Source organism: Eumetopias jubatus, unplaced genomic scaffold (assembly GCF_037043125.1).
Source record: "Eumetopias jubatus isolate StellerSeaLion01/CBP00866 unplaced genomic scaffold, mEumJub1_p1.0 scaffold_11, whole genome shotgun sequence".
NCBI lineage: Eukaryota > Metazoa > Chordata > Mammalia > Carnivora > Otariidae > Eumetopias > Eumetopias jubatus.
The window spans coordinates 24477680-24501590 of NW_028274817.1; the positions used below are offsets into that span (position 1 = coordinate 24477680).

At 36.5% G+C, this 23911-nt stretch overlaps 1 protein-coding gene across 3 annotated transcripts in view; it reads left to right on the forward strand.

Moving 5' to 3' along the window:
• The window catches only part of TENM1 (teneurin transmembrane protein 1), a 541361-nt gene that overhangs the window by 65278 nt on the left and 452172 nt on the right, over positions 1 to 23911 (forward strand). For all 3 annotated transcript variants that reach the window (XM_028122679.1, XM_028122680.1, XM_028122681.1), the window contains exons 2-3: positions 9274 to 9534; positions 11198 to 11254. In XM_028122679.1, coding sequence (XP_027978480.1) covers positions 9274 to 9534; positions 11198 to 11254 — 318 coding nt within the window. The remainder of the gene's footprint in view (positions 1 to 9273; positions 9535 to 11197; positions 11255 to 23911) is intronic.

A 23911-nucleotide genomic window follows, 5' to 3' on the forward strand; every position in this document is an offset into this window, starting at 1 on the left:
TCAGTGCCCATGGATTATGAGATTTTTTTCACTCTGGCTGTTGAGAACCGGGACTGTTTCCAGCCCTTTTTAAGATTCAAAGTTGTTTCCTTTAATCCTTTCAGGTGGTTCATTGTCCAGTCTCAGGTGGTTTTCTTCCAGGCCTGTGCCATTCAGGACTCCAGTGACTAACGGGGGCTTGGAGTGGGGGAGCTCTGCAGGTCTCTGGAGTTCTCTTTCTATGCAGCTCTCCTGTTTGGTACTCTGTACTGCAAACTCTAGCTGTCTTGGCTTTCCTGGACTACCAGGTCCATCTCCTCAACTTAGAGAAGCTGCTGGGATCCACCTATGTTCTCCCTTCCTGTTTTGAGGCCTGGAAACTCTTTGCAGACAGTAAACTGAGGCAACCATAGGGCTCATCTCATGCATTTCCCTTATCTCAGGAATCACTCTCCTTTGTTTGCCAACGTCTAAAACACGGTCATTTCCTATATTTTATCAGGTTTTTGTTGTTATTGTTTCAGGTAGGAGAATAAATTTGGTCCCCCAATAAATTTGGTTCTGTCTTGACTAGAAGTCAAGAATTTAATGTTTTAAGGCTTTAAATTCTCTAGAATTTAGCATTTTCCCATAAATAGAATTCATATTCAGAAGTCCATGATGAGTGTCCTAAGAGTTCTTTCCATAACCTTTGCCCATTTGGAGAGTTTCTTCTTTTATATTCCTGAAAAACACATTTCATGAAAACAGTCTTTTCGAGGAGCCACCTACTCACTCCAGGACACTCTCCAGATCTGCCAAGATGGTAATTTCTATCTGGTAAATGGGATGAAACTGATGGATGAGAAGGATGAAAGAAGTTACCATCCAAGCTAGCTGAAAGATCGTCTTTACCAAGGCTTTTAGACTGGTTCTAAGAAGCTTCCCAGTTCTATACCCTGGGGTATATTTTGAAGAATTTTAATAGGGAGTCATTTCCCAATTCATTAAGCCAAACAATATAGTGAGGGCAGCTTCCTTTGTGATACCATTTCAGTCAGAAGACAATAGAGAGAATGTGTTCTCCATTAGTCTGATATTGCTATAAATTGTTTTTCCTGAATCCACAGCCAGTGGGCTGCTGTCTCTCTCTTCTTGGCAAATTTGTGGAGCATCTATCACTTGAAATGCATAGCTGATTTACCAAAATAGCAATTTTTCAATTTGCATCAGTAGGCATTGTTTTATGGTAAGCAAAACTATCTCATATGCATTGGAATTGTATTCACAAATTTAATCCTTTCAAGAGTGCTTCCCTATTAACTACTGATTTTAAAACTTCGGTATTTAATTATCAATCCTTGACTAGAATTATTCTAGGGCCTGAGGGGATGACAAAACTATGTTGTATTTATGTAGTCCTTAATAAATCATACAACGCTTTGTGGAAATGATCTTATTTGATTTTGAAAGATACTAAAAGTTTAGAAAACACCATAGGATCTGGAGGTCTGATTTAGCAGGTAATACAGATGATACACATGTAGGGAAAAAGAAATATACAGTCAGGTATAAAAATATATAGTAAAGATTAGAAATGCGGTGGATGAGGGTAAGATTACTGGGAGAGGGGAGGGGAAAGTTGGAGAATTCTTTGTGAAGGTACCGACCCAAGGCTGGATATTAGGAATCAGATTAGTGAAAAACCAGAGCGGGGGGAGGTACTGCAGGAGGTCAGCACAATATGTCCAGAGATACAGAGGCAAAGGAAATCGGGGCACTTTGAAAGATGGTAAGGAGAACCCCCTAAAAAAGCAGAATGTAGTTTATTCGGTAGTTTTTTGTTGTTGTTGTTTTTTAAATAAACAATGACTCCTGTGCACAGTTCTATCTTGGTATCTTTACTCATTCATCACAAAATAAATGCTTACAGATTAGTGTAGAATGTTACAGAAGTCACATTGTTTGCTTTTCTAAGTATGCTTTGAAGCACTCACAAGTGTTTTTTGTGGTTCCTTAACTCTTTAGCTCACTCATCTCGCTTCTGTAAGTGGACTTGTGCCGCAGATTAATGCCATTTAAAATTCACATGCACACACACATTAAACAAACAGCTTCACATGCTTCGTGAACATAATGAAAATGCAAAAGTATACCTGGAAGACCACAGTGGTCACTAAGAATTCAGGCTCCAAAGTGTTATGAACAGTCAGAAAATTGGAACAACAAAGGTAAGAAATGAGAAATTTTTAGGGCCATTGAGCACCATGCATTTTCAGTATTCAGTAGCCCTGAAAATTTCTCATTTAGGCCGGGAAGTTTCTGTCTCATTCGAAATGTTGAAATAAAGGGAACATGCACAGGCTCTCATTGATCTAAATTTCTTTTGAAGTCCAGGACCTCCCACCATCTTTTCTAGTCCCTGATTATTTTTCCAGACTCTTGTTGCGAAGGCAGTAGAGCAAGCCTCACATTTTTCATTGTGGGGGAAGCTGCCGTGTATTAGTGTCAGAGCAAGTTCGCCCATCTTCTGTGAGTACACTCTAACTGGGCCCTGCACTGACGTGAATATTGGTTCAAGAACATAGGCAGAAGTTGTTGCTTTCCATATCAAATGTCCTGCCTTCTCAGATTGCTGAAGGATGTTCTCCTATCTCTCTAAAGATGATTGGAGTCCCTTTGGATTTCTTCCAGGTTCCTACCTCATCTCCCTTCCTTTTGACTTTCTGTTACAATTCTGTATCCTTCTCTAGTTTGAGCCATTTTTAAAGATTTCCAACTTGATGTGCTCCTGAGAGCATCCTTTTTGGCATTAACATCGTCTGTTAACTGTTTTCTGGGTTGGCTCCTAGCCAGTATTGGTCACAAAGCATGAACATTTCTACTTCAGGCTTTTAACTCTGCCCAGATTTTTTGCTGTGCTTGTCACTGTACTGACAGATGGAGAAATCTTGAAAATTAAATAAGGCATAATTGGTAGGTCCTGAGTACTGAGATAATGGGTACATTTGAAACCGTGAGGGGGGAGATTAGGCTTAGGAAGCTTTGCTGTTTTCTTTAAGTCCTCTGATAACCACAGGCTCCAGATGTACATGTGGGAGCGCTCTGTCTTTCTCTGCTGTGCCCCAGAAAAGACTGATAAGCCCTCAGCAGAAAAATAAAGGTCATGTCTGGGTGGTGTGCCTTTATTACTTTGTTGTCATTTGTACCTTTAACAAAGCTCTCTGTGGAACTTGCCAAAGGACATGACATGGTCCTATTAACTCACTCTGCTCAGTGCCTAGTACAGTACTGTGCATGCGATAAAGCTTTTTCATGAAGTAAGTGAGGAAGAAATTAAATTGGGCTAATTTTCCAAGACTAAGAGAAATCAGAGAAGTCTATTTTGTTTTGTTTTCTTGACTTGAAATTGAGTGGGTGTTCAGTGGAGCTGTATTTAAGTAAACTTACATGAACTGATTGACAATTTTGATAGGATTTTATTTTCAAACCCACTACACTGAGAAACACAAAGTGGTACCCAGTAGTGAAAATTATTTGTGTCCTTTCTGGCGTTGCTCACTTCTTGCCCTTCCTTCCTTCCTTCCTTCCTTCCTTCACTCCTTCTTTCCTTCCTTCCTTCCTTCTCTTATTTAAGATTATAATAACTCATTATATTTTTCCCTAGAGCCAGTAATGAATTATTAGTGATACTATTTAATTGTGTGACTTTTTATTCATTATGCTATAGAGTACTGTTTGCAATAGCCATGTTTATAAACTGACAATTTTATATTTGATAAATAATTATTTACTCACTTGATTTTTTTTACATTATGTATTTTACATACTCTATCACTAATCTTGCAACTCACAGTGGATACCTAAGCTGTATCAGGACTTTAATATTGCAAGACTCGTAATCATGACACAAGATCTTATTTAGGTAACATGTATAATTATCCTTCACAATAGAACTGTGAATAGTACCTTGATTTATAAAACCACTAATTCTTTCCCCATTTGTAAATATTAACCCTTCCACATTTTGCCATAACAGGGTCAAGTTATAATTACAGAATTTTAGAACAAGGGAGTTACCCAGAGATTGATTTCCAGGTGGACCTGAATATTTTACAAGTGAGGAAACTAGGGCCCCAAGATGTTAAGTGACTTATCCAAAAACAACATGGCTAATTAAAAACACCTGCTTTTGCGTCGTCCATAAGGCTTCTTATGAGTCACAGTAATTAAAGCTAATAATTTTATCCCCTTCCCTCTTCCTTACTTTGGAAATGGACTACACTCTTTAGAAATTATATCACAAATCACTCACATCATGGGTAAGATTAATCATGCTTTTTGACCTCCAATTATTTATTTGGAGTGTGATGCCTTAAAGCTCCCTTTCTAGAAGAAGTTTGGATGGGTGGAATTTTAAGGAAAATAGTCTTGAGCTTATCAAACTCAAAAATGGCATTTCTAGAAAAATGCTGGTATAGATAACTATGACTTTCCCTTTCACATTTTGATAAATGGCTTCTCCAGGCTGAACACCTGAAGATCAATCCCTAGATTCAGAGAAAAAATTCAGTAGTTCATTTTACTGGGCACTTCATAGCATTTTAAAAAATATATTCATTTATTAGCATTAATAGTGGCTTAAAGTGAGCCTTTGTGCCAGATCCGCTCAACTTAGTCTCATGATCCCCCAACTACAGAATGTTCCCTTTGATGCTGAAAGTTCATCAGTGATCAGCATCATTCTTTGTTTCCCTCCTAAATTAGCTTTCAACTGTTATATTCCCAGGAAAAACGTGCTCCCTAGAGAATCACTGAGAAATCATGCATCAGTTAGCCTTGATGGCTTGTTGGCTTAGACAAAAGGCAAGACAGCATTTTGACTACATTTTCATTCATGTTACATGTACTTTCTTCCACGAGGAGGAAAAGAGTAGGGCCTGCTTCTAACTCGAGACCTGTGGCCCCATCTATGAAAATCGACTGATTCTTCAGTCTCCTCACTGTCCTATTTCTTGGTGGTATAAAATCCACTAAAAAAAATTGATAGAGGTATAATTCAAGTACAGTAAACTACACACACTTAAAGTGTACAACTGATAAACTTCAGCATGCATACACATGTGAAACTATTGTCACAATCAAGAGAACAAACATGTAGATCATCCCAAATGTTTCCTTGTGCGCCTTTGTCCTATACTTCCCCCTCACTCTCTCCCTCGGGCAACTGCTAATCTATTCTTTGTCACTGTAGATGGGTTTGCATTTTCTAGAATTTTATTGAAAGGGAAACATACATATAGACATGCTGTTTGTCTTCTTTCCCACAGCATAATTATTTTGAGGTCCATGCATCTTGCCATGTATCAATAGTTCATTCATTTTTAGGACTGAGTAGTATTCTATACATCCTGTGTGTATAGATCTACCACAGGTAGTTTATCCTTTCAGCTTTTTTTTTTAAGATTTTATTTATTTATTTGAGAAAGATAGCAAGAGAGAGAGAGAGCAGGAGCAGAGGGGAAAGGGAGAAGCAGTCTCCCAGCTGAGCAGGGAGCCTGATGTGGGGCTTGATCCCAGGACCCTGGGATCATGACCTGAGCTGAAGGCAGATGCTTAACAAACTGAGCCACCGAGGCGCCCCTCCTTTCAGTTCTTTATGGACACTTGGGTTGTATCTTCTTTTTAGCTATTGTAAATAAAGCTTATGAACAATCTTGTATATAATTTTGTTTGGACAAAAGTTTTCATTTCTTTAGGATAGGTATCCAGGAGTGCATTGCTCTCCTGTTAAGGATTGCTTTACCTTTTCAGGAAACTGGCAAATCGCTTGCCAAAGTGGTTGTACCATTTTACTTTCTCACTAGTAGTGTATATGGTTGCTCCACATCCTTGTCAACACTTGGTGTGGTCAGAAGTTTTTTAGCCATTATGGTTAGGACTGTAGTGGTATCTCATTGCAGTTTTAGTTTACATTTGCCCAATGACTAATGATGTGGAGCATCTTTTCAATTGCTTATTGGTTATCTGTATACCTTTTTTTGTGAGGCATTTATTCAAATCTTTTGCCCCCTTTAAAAATTGGATTTCAACTGCATTGATTTGCTCAGATTTTGTCTCTTACAAGACTGCAAAATAGGTTTTCCTTGTAATAAAATTTAAATACATGTTTGTGAAGCCCCAAGTACTTCATTCACTTGGCGACATCTGTATCTGTTTATTCCTGAATTGTAATTTCTCATGGTACCAGTCTATCCATTTAAATCTTAGATATCCTAAGATTGTACTTTCATTTCTCTTATGGTTAGCTTTTTGATTAAGAGTAGACCTATAATAAATCCAATTGAACTTCATCTTCTCTAGGGAATATGTAGTATTTTAGGTAACAAGGCTAAAAACAACCGTTTAAGGTGCATTGTAAGTGCTTTATAGAAAAAACATCCTATGGGAATTTTGAACACCACTAAGACTTTTGTGTATTTAAGGAAATAATTCACGGTGGTAATGTTGATTTCAAGAAAGGGAAGTGTTCACATCACTTACTGTAAGTAAGGGAAACTTTTTCTTTTCTTTCTCTCCTTTTATTTTTTTTAGACATTAAAAAGCAACTGATAGCTTACTTGGATTGTTACTTTTTCTAATTATGTATCACCAAGGGAAGTGTACTTTTATCTGGTTGTATTTAATTAGAGAATTTGTGGTTTAATCTTTGTATTCAGATCAGACTATGGTTCCAATAGAAATCTTATGTAATTTTTTGATCATATTACACCACATTTCCTTAGAAGGGAACAAATCCATGTTCAGATTTCTTTTTGAATGGGAAATAAATCTCTTTAATGAAAAGGCATTCTTCTTACACTTGCCAGGGATCTTTATTTTTTAACCGTATCTAGTATTTTATTATACAGGATGTCAAATTGGCTGTGTATTTATTTTTATTTGCTCATCCTTTTCCAGTGAATGTCTTTACCATGACTCAGATGCTCATATTGTAATCTTTGGAAAATAACATCTCAGTGCCATTGTATGAGTGAAAATAAATGCAAGTCTGTGCTTTTGAAAGTAAATTTCCTAATTAGTGCCCTGAATCCATGGAAAATAAATGGGGACACTTCATAGCAATTCAATTCAAATGCTTTCTTTCTTGCATCTCCAAATAGAATCACAGCTGGTTGCTGCAGAATCCTTGGTAATGCCCCAGTAAGGTTGCTCTCTCACTTCACCCCCTTTCCTGGCTCCCACTGACTTCAGGAAATATCCAGGGATGGAGTTTTCAAGGTGCAGTCCCAGGCTTTATTTGGGAACTTGTTAGAAATGCAGATTCTCCAGCCTTCCTCCAGACCTGCTGAATCAGAAACTGAAACTGGAGGGCAGGCACAGCAATCTGTGTTTTAAACAAGCCTTCCAGGTGATTCTGAAGCATCCTGAAGTTTGGGAAGCATTGGTCTAGGGGAGGGAAGGAAGTTGTGAATGCAGGCCTATATAAAATTCCTTTCCTGCAGCTTCAAGCTGACAGGTTCACGATCAGGTTGCTGTAGCAACAATTGCACAGTAGGATTGGATAATGAAACACTGTGAAATTAAGAGGCATGAATATTAATTGGTCAAAATATTCTAGATCACTAAGATTTATACTGGGCAAAATGGATTTTTACTTTTAGCCTTATGTTAAGGAAAAGCACAATTTCCTGAGGTTATATGTTTGACAGGTGGGAACCATGCCTATTTTTAAAACATTATTCCTTTGGAATTTAGACAAATTTTTGTAGAAAAACAGAATTACTCTTAGAGACATGCAGCACAGAAATCATCAGTAATGTGCTTAGCGGTGACTTATAACCCTGAAAAAAATTAATTTATAATTGAATTATCCTAATACATTATAGTAGCCTTCTCTGCCCACAGTATCTGTTTCGTAGAGCACAGTGCTGAGCACCTAATGGCTATTAAATAAGCATTAAGATTTGATTCATTAAACCCTTTTTTGGCAATTATATGTTACAAAAACAGCTATTTTTAAAACACATATTCATATTCTGCACTCTTCTTTCTAGTGTATGGTCTATCTAAATTCTAGCACTTTCTGTATTCAAAGAATTAAATTCATTTTAGGGTTTGCATTTTATTGATATGTGCTAAGGATTAGATGCACTCAGTTAAGCTTCTTCCTGGCCAAATGACATACCCTGTCTCTGATGTCAGTCTGAGAAAATCCTATATAGTGTAAAACATCCCTGGATTACCTTATCTAAGTATTACATGGACATTTCAGATGATATATCTTGGCATGTGGTCATTTTTCATTAACTTATTAGGGACTGTTAAAGCATCTTTTCCCCTTTTTGACACCTTGCCATAATTGAATGCAAAATTGACTGTAAGACTGAATGCCTGATATTCATGCAGTAAGTGGATGGGGTTTCGCCGGTGTCTAGCGGAAACCATGCCCAGATGGGTGTTTTAGGAAAAAGGGATCTGTTGCTACCTGACATGGGCAGTAGATAAATGATACCCACTCTCTGGACCTTATTTTCCTCAACTGTAAAAAGAGGGGATTCATTACAGCATCTCTAAGATCCTAAGCATTATAGAGATCTAAGACTTGGGGGAAAGGGTGGGGGGAATCCCAACCGTGAAGCCCTGCTGAGGTGTAATACACAATTGAATATTTTTTATGTATTTTTTGAAAGAATGAATGAAACAGAATAATTAGCCTCAGGTAGGCCTCAAACTCCTTTGGAGACAATGGGAAATAATGACATTTAGCACTCATAGTTTCAGCGGTCAGGCTAATGTGTTTTGGGAAACATACTTTAGAGAAGTGTGTTTAAATATGTAATGTTTTTCCCCAGATTTTTCACATTGAATTTTTTATTCTTAACCTTAATGTGTATGAAATACTTAGGAAAGCCAATAATTTTAGTATTTTAAGCATAGATGTGCTCTACAGATCATATATATTCTTCCTAGAAGAGAAATATCTTTTAAAGGACAGCTTTCTACACTCTATACTCCTCTGTACTCACTTATTTCATTACATTTTGTGTAACCTAAAATTGTAGCTATAAAGCTATTTTGGGCATGCTTTTTCCAGAGCCTTGTAAGAATCAACAGGAGCATAATTTTAAGACACAGAAGTGCAAAATAAGCACAGAATCCTAGCTACCATAAATAAAAAGGCCAGAATTCTAAGTTTGCAAAAACACGTAATTATTAGCAAGGGGGGAGGAGGGGAATAAAGACAAAAAGTAGAACTTTATTGGTCTTTCTTCCTATTTCTTAACTTTTTCTCTGAACTTCGTTTCTTCTCAGAGATGGAATTCTGTGAAACTCCTCACACTCTGTGCTCTGGCTACCAGACAGACATGCACAGTGTTTCTCGGCATGGCTACCAGCTAGAGATGGGCTCTGATGTGGACACGGAGACGGAAGGTGCGGCCTCACCTGACCACGCTCTGAGAATGTGGATACGGGGGATGAAATCAGAACACAGTTCCTGTTTGTCCAGCCGGGCAAACTCTGCACTGTCTTTGACGGACACAGACCATGAAAGGAAGTCGGATGGGGAGAATGGTAATAGAACTATCTATACTGTTTAAGTAAAACCCAGAGAAAATGCAGTTTTTAGCCTTTGATTTGTTTTTCTTCCCTATGTCTGCTTATCTTCCATGTACTGTGCAGCTTAGAAATGCAGGTTAGTGGGTTCCCATGGACAAGGTATGTACCCAAGTATCTGACAAATAAACACATTTATTTATAATGATAGATAAAATGCTTTTTATTTCTGGTGATCCGCCAAGGGGAATAATCTCATGTCGTCAGCGATACTGTGCATGTCGTATTTATTACTCACCTTTTATTTTCATCTTTATTTTCCAGTGTACTACTAGTGGTGTTTATTATAGAAAGTACTCATTTCATGTATTTTGGCTTTATATCAATATATGAACAATGAGATGAATGACTGTATAGCAAGCATGTTCTGTATGTGCTTTCTATTTTAATTCAGATTAACCTGTCAAGTGTACAGACAGATTCAAATTAACCAGGTTAGACTGACACAATTAAAAAAAACCCCAGAAGGTAAATTAACTTCAGCCATTTGCCAGACAGTAAGTAATAATACAGTATCATTAAATTGTAATTATATATTCTTTTCTTACAACTTTTAGAAACAGAAAAGTCTTGTCTTTTTCATTTGTTGGGAAGAGGTTTATTTATTTTACTTCTGTTCCTCTGTCCCTACTCTTATGGAATCCTTTCATAAAAAGCACATTAATACTTATTAAACACATTAATCTGGGCTCTTCATCATTTTGTTTGTCTAAACTTCATAGGGCACCATTACCGTGACCACAGGCCTGTTCTGTTAGCAGTGACTAATTAGTATTTTCTCAGGTGGCAGAGAGGTAACCAACCGTCCTATACCTACAGCTTTCTCTATTCTGTCCTCCTCTGCCTGGTTCAGCCCATAGGGGACACTGACCACAATGATACAATCAGGAATGACCATTTGCCCACTAGTTAAAATATCATTTCCTTAATGATAGACCATAACATTTTGTAATATCACCAAGTATCCTTGGGGTCTTGATTTTGTTTTAGTTTATTTTCATGTATGTATGTATGTATATACTGCTGGCTTTGGCCAAGAGCGAGGAGGGGGATTACAGAAATGAGAAGGGAACATAGATGATCTATGAATGCATAGTCATGTAAGTGAAAGAGCATTAGGATGGAAGTTATGAGACCTTGGACTGGTCTCTAAAGTTTTCTGGGCTTCAGCTGTGAAACAGAAAAACTAATGACCAAATTTATGTGAAGAGGGGTGTTAGATGATCTCCTGCATCACCGAGACTTCTTGTTGTCCTTCATGTCACTCCTGACATATGAAGTTATATAGCCAGTTCACTGCATCGAAACATTAAAATAAAAGAAATTTCTCCATGGATTTCCACCGTTCTTCCACTTCCGTAAGACCCTAGGTGTATGGGGTTTCTTTTGAGGTAATGAAGTAATTCTGGAATTATATATTGGTGATGGTTACAGAACTCTGTGAAAGTACTAAAAACTACTGAATTATACATTTTAAGAAGGTGAACATTATGATATGTGAATCATATTTCATTGAATCTGTTACTGAAAAAATACTACCGGATGAAGGATATGGGCTAAAGATTGAAGAATCCCAGCTGAGTTGGGTAAGGATTAATTCGTAAAATGTTTGATATTACAGGTTTTAAATTCTCTCCTGTTTGTTGTGACATGGAGGCTCCAGCTGGGTCTACTCAAGGTAAGTGTTTCCAAATATTTGACCACTGATTATTTTTGCCTCATCCCATCCCTGACACCCACCCCACAAAGTGGAACCCTGTCCCCCTGACAAACAACACACAGGGCTGGTTATTTAACCTGTCAAAGATTAGTTCATTGGCTGCTTATTGGTTTGCTTTCCTCTGGAAAACTTCGTGTGTGTATGTTGGTAGTGAAGAGGAGGTGAGGCAGGAGCTGGGGACAAGGACAAGACAAGATCTAAGGTGGGATAGGGAAACATTATTTAGCATGGAGGTGAAGATTTTAAATCAAGTTGAGTTGGGTTTGGCCTCATGATTTCCTACATTATCTATGATTTTTTGCTTGGCTTTAGTCATTAATTTAATCCAGATATTGTCATAACTTTACAACACCTAGCAAATGGCTTTGGTCTTTTCCTTCAGATGCTCCGGCTTGGGTTTAGAATCCCACTATATCCATGTCATCAATTATAAATAACACCTTCAATGAAAGAAATGTTGTTCATCCCTCCCTGTAAACCTCTATTTATACTGTATCAGTTTTTCAGTGAGGGGATATTGGTGTCCTTTTTACTTTTGTCTTCATTGCGCCCATTAGGTTTTGCCTCTTTTTGCGAGGCATACTGAAAGCAATATTTATAAATGATTTTGATGAAATCAAAATCAGATCTTCACATCTGACCACAGGGCAGTGACTCAAAATTGGAAGGTGGCCAGGGGAAGAGATCAGAGGAAAGATATATCAGAATGAGCTTTATCAAAATGCACATTATCCTCCCCTACCCCACCATGAGAACTGCTTACTGGGTGAGCCACTATATTGTATTACTGAGTCTTATTCCTTGGATGTATTAGGGACTTTCAAGAATGAAACTATTCAGTTTCATTTGGCCCGCAGTCTAATCAACTATCTATCTACCTTGATCGTGAAATACTATTTACTGAGACAGGGTTGGAAGATGCAAGAGTAAAGGACACGCATCCTATCTTTTCCTTGTAGGTTTATTTTCCTTATGGTTTATTTTAGGAACTGGATAGGGTATCACAAAATTGGGCTGGGCTGCCAAGGAAAACCAATGATCCAGTCTGCTAAAAACTTATCCTTACTGCAAGACTCTATTGGCCCAATATGTACCTCCAAGAATGATGTCAACTTTTGAGAGGCAGTGGAGCATAGTGATTATAAGTTTGGACTGTGGAGCCAGACAACCTAAGTTTAAATCCCAGCTGTGTGACCTTGGGAAAGTCATATGAAGTTTCTGTGCCTGAATTTCATCATCTGTAAAATAAGGATAATGTTAATGTCTACCATGAGGGTTTTGTGACGATTTAATAAATTAATGTATATAAAGATTTAGAATAGTATTTGTAACACATAAGTACAATTTGAATGTTCACTATTATTATTGATCAGCACTTCACATTTCCAAACACACTTTTGGTATCTTTATCTGGTATCATCCTCACGATCACTCTGCGAAGTAGATTCTCTTATTATCCAGATTTTACATAGGAGGAAGAGTTAAAACAGAAATTCAGAAACCAGCTAATGAACTGCAACTGATTATTTTCCAAATAGCCATTCCTTTCCTTCCTTAACTCACATATAATGTGAACTTAAACAACTTTTCCCTTCTCGGTGAGAGTTCTATACATCTTACTCTGACTCCTACTACTAATTTTCAATAAAGAGTATACAGTTTAGAGTCTTAATTTATGACCTATAGTATGATTTCACCAATTTGATTCTATAAATTTTCAATCAGTGATAACCAGGCTTGAGCAGTCTTCAACATTTCCCTAGGTTCTCACAGAGAAGTTTTGAGTTAAGATGAGAGTATAAATGCTTTTTCTAAAAGCATATTAATTTGAAGAAATAGTTATTTTCAATGAATTGAACTTGATGTTTGTGTGCAAATGTTGCTATTTATTTCCCATTGATCTCATCCATTCATGGAAGGAGGCCTACCAGGGCATCTTTTTCATTAATCTGACTTTGTATATACTATATTTTAAAAGAGTAAAATGGCATAAAATTTTTAAGATTTATATATTTTACTGTCTCAGACTCCATGCCATCCCATCCCTGTGCCTCAGTTAGTGCCAGTGACACTTTCTTTTAGTTCTGTCTTCCTATACATTCTGATTTTGAGATGATTGATGAGGCAATAGGCACAATATCATAGACCAGCTCAGGATGATTTAAGCCTCACTCCTGTAAATGTGGGAGAAAAGTGGAGATAGGGGAAATTGTTAATTTGGTTGAGTTATTCAACTGAGAAAGATTCTGAACATGATTTCAAGGATGCTTTCAATTCTGTCCATCCTAGATTATGACTTGGATTTCCTACTTACATTTCCAAAATCATGTCTAGAAGGACTTGTTTCTTTCATTTCATTAATTGGTTAAGCTTTTCAAAATATTTATTTTTTCTCATTTTCATAAACTCTGTTTGGTTACCCTTAATTGAATTTAAGTCTCCGACATGCTATAACCTATGAAGGATTAAAATAAATAACCATCCATTTTAGCACTGAAACGCTTGGACTGAGCTGCCTGAAGCACAGGGGACGGGAGGGAGAACATTGGGTAACAGAAGGGAATCCAGATTTCTTAGCTTTCATAGGGCAATCAGAACACTAATGGAGTTTTGTTTCCATCCCCTCAAATTTGTCCTAAGTAAACCCTTTGTTGTCTATTGATGCTTAATGATCTGTTTAGGAAAAATGCAGACTTACTCAAGTTAGCTTCATCCTGAAGCCTGTGAGCAGGACACATTGATATCAACCATACCTCTTCATTCATTTTACCCCTTCACCATTCCCATTTCACCTTACTACCAACATTGCTCTGAGGAAAAAAATAAAACTGAGAGGCAATATATTTTTGTAGCTCTTCTCCGATCTTACAAGGATAGAAATGCTGGTGGGTCAAACCTCTGGTCCTCTAATACACAACTCTGCCTCTGACAGGCAATCCAATGGGTATTTCTTAGAAGGATTCAGCAGTCCTACTTGAGGCTCAACCTCAGCGATTAGGGTACCCCTCATAATTACATCTGAATCTACCCCAGACTGGCAGAAAAAAACGATATGGGCGGCTAAATTTGGGTAATCAATTTCCAAGAATAGGTTTTTCACATATGGCCTAAATGCAATAGTTGGATTATAAAAAGTAAAAATGAAATTGCGTATCAAGAAGCTAAATGGAGAGAAACAGAGAAAAAGCATTCTGAACCTGTAACTAATAAAGTATACAGATGGTCCCCGACTTACGATGGTTTGACTCACATGCTTTTGACTTTATGGTGTGAGAAAGTAATACTCATTCAGTATTAACTCTACTTTGAATTTGAATTTTGATCTTTGCCCGGAGTAGCGATATGCAGTATAATCCTCTCCTGATGCTGGGCAGTGGCAGGCACAGCCCCCAGTCAGCCACGTGATCACAAAGGGTAAACAGCCAATACACTTACACCCATTATGCACCCATACAACCATTCTGTTTTTTTTCACTTTCAGTACAGTAGTCAATAAATTACATGAGTTATTAAACACTTTATTATAAAATAGGCTTTGTTTGAGATGATTCTGCCGAACAGTAGGCTAATGTGAGTGTTCTGAGCAAGTTTAGGGTAGGCTAAGCTATGGTGTTCAGAAGGTCAGGTGTATTACATGCATTTTCAATTTATAGTATTTTCAACTTACGATGGGTTTATCAGGCCATAACCTCATTGTAAGTCGAGGAAGATTTGTAAATTGTGAAGGAATTATTTATAGCTATATTCTTGTTTATAGTGATATTTCTGTACAAGCCATATTTATTGAGTGCTTACTTGCTGCTAAGCTCTGTACTGGAGACTGGGGATATATAAAAGATGACCAGTATACAATCCCCAATCTCAAAGAACATATAGTCTAGTGGGGGGATGGATGTCCTATTAGTTAGGGTTATTCATTATTATTTATTACTGTTATTGCAGGGAACAGAAACCAACTTGAGATAGCTTACACAAAAAAACACATTTATTTAAAAGGGCATGAGAATGCTTCATGGGACCAGGACAAGAGAGTGGCTAGACAGCAGGAAGGAATTAAGATCAGAAGAATTGCCTGGACTTTGCCTCTTGCTTCTGAATCCAGTTCCCTCGGTCCTGCCTCTGCAGGTTGACTTTTCTCAATCTCCATTTTCAAGACACACCCGAAACCTCATACAATTCCTCAGTTTATATTTCTTCTGTTCAGAAAAGAGGTTGAAATTAACCTATATTTTTCAGTGCCATTTCTAAATTCCAAGGAGACAGAATAATTTTCCCAGCTTAAGTCAGATATCTAACACTGGTTCCATCAGCTACACCCAGAGAGTGAGGTCAGTAATACAAATGTTGCTTTGTGGGAACCCAGCCACTGGGTTCTTGGAGCAATTCTCAATGCAGGACAGTCAGAGCCAAGTGGGCACATACACCCAAAGAGTTCTATTAGAAAGGAGAAGGAGCTAATTTTAATATAATCCAGTTAGTACTGTGATAAAGATATGTGCAGCTTGCTATGAGAACGCAAGTGATCTCAAACCATTTATTACAATAAAAATGGTTATATTAATGCAATCTAAATAAACTGTGCTCTCTATAGAGTGTGTGGTTAAGAACATGGTCTATGGTATAAGGTAGACCTAGGTTTGTGCCCTGGTTCATCCATTTACCTGCTGTGTGTCCTTGAATAGGTACCTAAAACTCTCCAAGCCTCAGTTTCCTTGTCTGTCAAGTGGAGATATTACCTATGCGGTTTTTGTGTGTGTGAGGATTAAATTGAGAAAATGAATATATTGCTCTTCACAATATACCTGTCATATGTTAAACGCACAGTCAGTGTTAATTGGGGTGGTTTTCTATCATTCAGCAAGAAGGTATTATGCACATATTGTGGGGTGGGTGCTACTAGGTGAAGGCTCTCTTGGCAAGCATTAGCCAGACCTACCATGTGACTTCTGAAACATCCATTGTCCCAGGAAACTCTAGCCTAGCAGGGTCCAGCCTATTTGCTCTTCATTTCCATCTGGGTAAAATGCCATGCACTTGTCTTACCTTCAATAATACATCATTTCAGTAGCCAACAATCTTGTTCTGCCAAGTATAGAAGACTATAAGCAGAGATTCAATGAAGTACTTCAGACCTGGCTGAAGGTACACTTGTACCATTGTTTTCCTGTTGTCACTGTAGTAGTCCCTTAAGGTAGAGCTGGGATTTCAACTACCCAGAAGCCCTGTTGATTTCCACGATTGTTGGGCAGCTGAGCTCCCTATATGCTTCTCAGGAACTTTACAGGTGAGGGATTATCTGATATAATCCCATAATAGCCAAAAAATCCATTAGCACTGCTCCCTGTTGTTTCTGTACTGCATACCACAGAAACCTGGTAACGTACCATGTGCTACCAATAAACACCATACCATCACAGCCATGCATATGGTGTTCTCAGACCCTAAATTGCTTCATCGGAACAGCAGGAGTTGTGAAAAAATAGCTAGCCTAACACCTGGGTTTCTTGAATGACATGTAATAGTTATACCCAAATGAGGAGTCATTCCTTCTGATATTTGACCATGTGGGGCCATTCATGTACATTTAATGGAGGGAATTTGTTTGTTTGTTTTACATTTCTTTCTTTGCTTTTTTGTTTTCCCCTGGTTATGTAAGTTATACAGGACACTTCCATAGCAGTGATAACAGTTCCTCGGGAACCATCTGAATGTCAAAGGAAGTATGTGAAACAATGCAATGACTTGGTAATAGCTTTGGCAGGAGCCCTGCCATATAACTGACATCCTAATGGCTCTGTTGGACCCATTAGGCATGTATAAGACAGTGCAGTTGACTTTGTAATGGCTCCTTTGGAGATGTTACACGATCAGAGGAAGTGTGTAAGTCATTGAGATTACTTTATGTGTGCATGAGACACTTCTGTGGTGACTGTGATACTCTTACAATTGGAAACAATTTTGATGTTACTGAAATTCAAGCCATTATAAAGTTAGATATAACAAGCTCATATTTTCTTTTTTGTAGGTTATTTTAACTGTATTTTTTGTAGTTTTGAAGTTATATCAGCTGATGGTTTAAAAATTAAAACAGTAAAAACAGGTTTAAAGTGAAAAATCCTTCTCCTTCTTACACTTCAGGTGCCACTCTTGAGAGGTAGTCAGTGTTAACAGTGTATTATGTATCATTCCCCAAATGTCCTGTGCATGTACAAATGGGAGAACATACTATAGAAAGTCTAATAATTTCTTCTAATTAATATTCTATATTGGACATTCTCTGATATTTGTAATATATAGATCTGTCTCTCTCTTTTTAATGGTTGTGTAGTCTGTTTCTGTATCATTTTTTTATTTAGTCAGTTCCCTTATTTGTGGACATGTAGATTTCCAACGCTTTGTTATTAAAAACAGTGCTGCACTTAACATCTTTGTACACATCTTTTTGCACACCTATTGGATAATTTCATAGAAGTAGAAATGATGGGTCAAGGATATGTACATTGAGCATTTTTTATAGATATTACTAAATTTCCCCTTTAAACAGCCAATTTATCTTCCTACTAATGCACCTGTTTTCCCATATCCTTATCAACACTGACAATGATGAAAAAGATTTTTTTTAATTTTTATTATTATTATTTTTTAAAGATTTTATTTATTTGACAGAGACACAGAGAGAGAGAGAACACAGCAGGGGGAGTGGGAGAGGGAGAAGCAGGCTTACCGCCGAGCAGGGAGCCAGATGTGGGGCTCGATCCCAGGACCCTGGGACCATGACCTGAGCCGAAGGCAGATGCTTAACGACTGAGCTACCCAGGTGCCCTGAAAAAGACTTCTAATACCCAATCTGCTAGATGAAATATGGTATCTTTTTGTGCTATTACTTTGCATTTTATTTATGAGGGATCTTGGGCATCTTTTTATATGTTAATAGACCATTTGCATTTCTTTGGTTCTGAATTGTCTCTTGACATCGTTCACCCATTTTTCTATTTGAATTTTTATATTTCTTACTATTTTTCAAGAACACTTCATATATTAAGGTTAAAAATCCTTGGTGTCACATATTATGCATGTTTCTTAGTTTGTCATTTGCCTTTTGAAATAGATTCACAGGATGTCTGTGTGTGTGTGTGTGTGTGTGTGTGTAGATGTAGAGCTTTATTTTTTTAAGTGGTCAAATTCAATCATCTGTACTTTGTGACTTGTGGAAGTATATGTAGAAAGATGGATAGATGATAGGCAGATATATAGTTATCAACAACATTATAATGTCCCCAATTCTAAAAGCAAACTGCTTGAAAATTTATTTTAACTTTGAACTAGAATCTAAGTATCTACATACAAATAATAAATCTAAATGTCTGGTATGTATACGTGTGGTATGCATCATGGATATATTTACATGAAATCAAACTTGAATGTAAAAGAAGTTAAATATAGTATGAACAATGTAGACATTAAAATAAAATAGAATTATTTATTAGTCTTTGTAATTGATCTTGATATATTGTTTAACCACTTACTTCTTTAGTACATTAAATAATATGAAAGAAGCCAAAATGAATTAATGTGCTTACAGAATTAGCTTATCAATAGATTTTTAAAATTTTTTGAGTAGGCTCAAAGCCCAAAGTGGGTCTTGAACTCACGAACCTGAGATCAAGACCTGAGCTGATATCAAGAGTTGGGCACTTAACCAACTGAGCCACCCAGGTGCCCCAATAGATTTTTTTAAGAGGTTAGAAAATGTAACCAAAAATATGGTTCAGCATATACTCACTAGGAATAAATGACAGTACAGACGTACCTTGTTTTATTGTGCTTCACAGATAATGTGTTTGGTACAAATTGAAGGTTTGTGGCAACTCTACTTTGAGCAAGTCTGTCGGCACCATTTTTTCCAGCAGCATTGCTTACTTTGTAACTCTGTGCCACATTTTGGTGCAAAATTTCAGACTTTTTGATTATTATTATTATATTGGTGATGGTGATCTGTAATCAGCGACCTTTGATGTTACTATTGTAATTGTTTGGGGGCACCACAAACCATGCCCATATAAGATGGTGAAATTAATCGATAAATGTTGTGTCTTCTCACTGCTCCACCAACTGGCCAGTCCTCCATCTCTCTCCCTCTCTTCCAGCCACCCTATTCCCAAGACACAACAGTACTGAAATTAGCACAATTAAAAACATACAACAGCCTCTAAGTGTTCAAATGATAGGAAGATTATCACGTTTCTCATTTAAATCAAAAGCAAGAAATGATTAAACTTAGTGAACAAGGCATATTGAAAGCCAAGATAGGCTGAAAGCTAAGCCTATTATGCCAAACAGTTAGCCAAGTTGTGAATATAAAGGAAAAGTTCTTGAAAGAAATTAAAAGTGCTACTCCAGTGAACACATAAATGATAAGAAAGCAAAACAGCCCTATAGCTGATAGGGAGAAAGTTTTAATGGTCTAGATAGACGATCAAACCAGCCACAACATTCCCTTAAGCCAAAGTCTAATGCAGAGCAAGGCCCTAACTCTCTTCAATTCTATGAAGGCTGAGAGAAGTGAGGAAGCTGAAGAAAAAAAGTTTGGAGCTAGCAAAAGTTGGTTCTTGAGGTAAGAAAAGAAGCCATCTCCATAGCATAAGAGTGCAAGAGGAAGCAGCCAGGACTGATGGAGAAGCTGCAGCAAGTCATCCAGAAGATCTGACTAAAATCATCAATGAAGACGGCTACATTAAACAGCAGATATTCAATGTAGACAAAACAACCTTCTATTGCAAGAAGATGCCATCTAGGACTTTCATAGCTAGAGAGAAGTCAGTGCCTACCTTCAGAGCTTCAAAGAACAGGCTAACTCTTATTAGATCTGAATTCAGCTTGTGACTTTAAGTTGAAGCCAATGCTCCTTGTTAACTCTACCTAATTTTTGGTAGAGTTATTAACATTTATATAACATATAACATATATTAACATTTCTAGTATTTCACAATTATAAAAATGTTAGAATAGACATCTTTGTGATCAAAGCTATGGTCTGGTTCTACTTCCTTACAGTAGATTTCTACAGAGAAAATAACTGGGTTCAATAATGTTTACATTAAGGCCCATGATAACATATTATGAAATTATTTCTGAATTCATAGCCCCCCATTAGCAAAGCATGAAAACAGCAGTTTCATTGCTCTCTCACTTATATTCAGTGATTTACTTTTAAATATTTCTTGCCAATTTTTTAAAAGGTAAAAAAATGAAACTATGTATTTAAAATTACATGGCCCTTATTGATTCTGGAATTGAACCTTTTATCATCTCCTTTTTTTCTAATGACATTTCCTCATTTGTTAGTTGAACTGATTTTTCCAATTATATATTATTTAAAATCTAGAACTAATGAATAAATCTGAAAGTCATTTCATGGGGGGACAATAAAATACATAATCAAGGAAAAGGGAGAAGATAAAAAAATAAGCCTGTCATAATAACTCAGAAAAAGAGGAAATTGAACAATTCCTAGGAAACTACTTTGTGCTCCTCTTTGAAGATACACTTGAAAATCTGGGTGGAGTGGATGATTTTATAGGAAAAATATAAATGCCCAAAACTGGCCTTAGGAGATAGAGAAAATCAAAATTTTCTGATTTATATGATAGAAACAAAATTACCAAAGAACTACCCAAACCAAAAAAAGTAGCAGAATTAGTTTCATAGGCAAAACCTGCCAATCTTTTAAGGAATGTATCATTTCAATGCTCCTTAAATATTTCCAGAGCATAACAAAAGTGAAAGCTTCCAAAATCTTTGAAAATTTTTTGGAAGCAAGAAAAGCTTTGAGATCTAAAGCAGAAAAAGAAATCCCAAAATATAGCTACAAACCAATTATACTTGTGAATATTGATGCAAGCTTCTTAAATAAAACACTGACAAAGTCCAGCAATGGAGTAAAAGAATAATACACTATAACTGAGTACAGTTCACTAGGAATGCAAGGATGGTTCACTATTAAGAAATCTGTTACTCTAATTTACTCTATGAATAGATAAACCATATGAAAAATTGCTTAGATGCTAAAAAGGCATTTAATAAAATCGAGAGTTGTATTTATTTTTTTAAAGATTTTATTTATTTATTTGTCAGAGAGAGAGACAGAAAATAAGTACACAAGCAGGGGGAGCAGCAGGCTCCCCACTGAGCAAGGACCCCGATGTGGGACTTGTTCCCAGGGTCCTGGGATCATGACCTGAGCTGAAGGCAGATGCTTTAACCAACTGAGCCACCCAGGCATCCCCAGAGTTGTATTTAATAAACACATACTATTTACTCTCTGCAGACACTGTTCTAAGTATTTTACAGATATTAATGAGTTTAATTCTCACAACAACTCCATGACTTAGGTAGTAGTAATATCTGCATTTCCATATGTAGAAATTGAGGCATAATGAAGATAAGTGAAGTCATTTTGCTAGTAAGTGGCAAAGCCAGGCTTCAAACCCAGGCAGTCTGATTCTAAACCCTTGCATTCAACCACTCTACTATACTGCTGCTCATCAATTTTTGATAGAGATTCTTATTTAAATATACCTATATATTTATATAAATCTAATTTCTTAGATATAATTCTATTATATATGCTATTATAATTAATTATTACATTATAATGATATATTATGTAATTAAAATTATATGCTGCATTATAATTACAAACAATTATAATAGCATATATAATATGATTATATATAATTACATGTAAATAAACATAATTATTTATAATTAAAAATATATATAATTCTGTAGCATGATGTCATGTTAAATCATTAAACCCAATTTTATTTTAAGTGAGGAAGCACTAGAAGGATTTCCATTTGAGTCAAGAGCAAAACGAGGATGTTCACTTTCACCAACTACTTTAAACAGTTATGAAGGTTGCAACTGTCACCATTATTCATATATACAATGGAATATTACTCAGCCATCAGAAAGGATGAATACCCAACTTTTACATCCACATGGATGGGACTGGAGGAGATCTTGCTAAGTGAAATAAGTCAAGCAGAGAAAGTCAATTATCATATGGTTTCACTTATTTCTGGAACCTAAGGAATAGCATGGAGGACATTAGGAGAAGGAAGCAAAAAATGAGGGGGGGGAATCGGAGGGAGAGATGAACCATGAGAGACTATGGACTCTGAGAAACAAGCCGAGGGTTTTAGAGGGGAGGGGAGAGGGTGGATGGATTAGCCCAGTGATGGGTATTAAGGAGGACATGTACTGAAGGGAGCACTTGGTGTTATACGAAAACAATGGATCATGGAACACGACATCAAAAACTAATGATGTAATGTATGGTGACTAACATAACATAATAATAAAAAAAGAAAACAGAAATACGAGGAATAAAATTAGAAGCAATGAAGTAAATTATTTGCAGATAACATAATGTATGTTTACAAAAATCCAAGAAAAGCAAACAATAAATTAATACAAACAATAAAAATTCAAATTAATAGTTTTTCTCTGTATAAACCACAACCAATTAGAAAATATAGTTGAATAAATTATTAGTTTAACTTACAATGCAATGGTGACAATCAAAATACCTAGGAACTAACTAGTAAAAAGTACACACATGCACACACACATGCACACATACGCTGCAATGCTATTGAGGAACATAGAAGGATACATATATAAATGGAAAGCTATGCCCTGTCCTTGGATGGTAAGTCTCAGCATCATAAAATTCTCCCCAAATTAATCTGTAATTCTAACATGCCTTCAATAGAAGTATTGGCCTTGTAAAAACACTGACTTACTGGCTCTGATGTTCAAATGGAAAAAAAAAAAACCCAAACATGTGAGAACACTTTGAAAATACTTGGGAAAAAAACATAATGTTGTGATAGTAAGTTTGCTAGTTATTAAAATGTATTTAAGTTCATTTTAATTATACTAGTGTAGTGCTAGTATATGAATAAACAAAGTGTTAGAAAGGAAGAGGAAACCCAGAAATTGACCCAAATATAGATGGTGGGGAGATGAACCATGAGAAACTATGGACTCTGAGAAACAAACTGAGGGTTCTAGAGGGGAGGGGGGTAGGGGGATGGGTTAGCCTGGTGATGGGTATTAAAGAGGGCACGTACTGAATGGAGCACTGGGTGTTATACGCAAACAATGAATCATGGAACACTACATCAAAAACTAATGATGTAATGTATGGTGATTAACATAACATAATAAAAAAAAGAAAAAAGGCGTCAGGACAATTAGGTAGCTATCTACAAAACAATAATATTGATTCTCTACCTCACTCCCTACACCAAAATAAATTTTAGATGAATTAAAATTTAAATATGCAAGTAATTACTAGAAGGAAATATGGGAGAATTTTTTTCCTGACCTTGGAGTAGAGGAAGCTTTTCTAGATATAGGACATGAAAACAAGCTGTAAACAAAAATGTTGCCATGTTTTATTTGTAGCATCCAGAGACAAAGGGTTAATTTCCTCTTATGTAAAAAGTACTTACAGTCAATAAGAAAAAAGCCCCAACAATACAATGAAAAACAATTGATATAGAGTCCATAGAAAAGGAAATGAGAATGGTTCTTGAAACATAT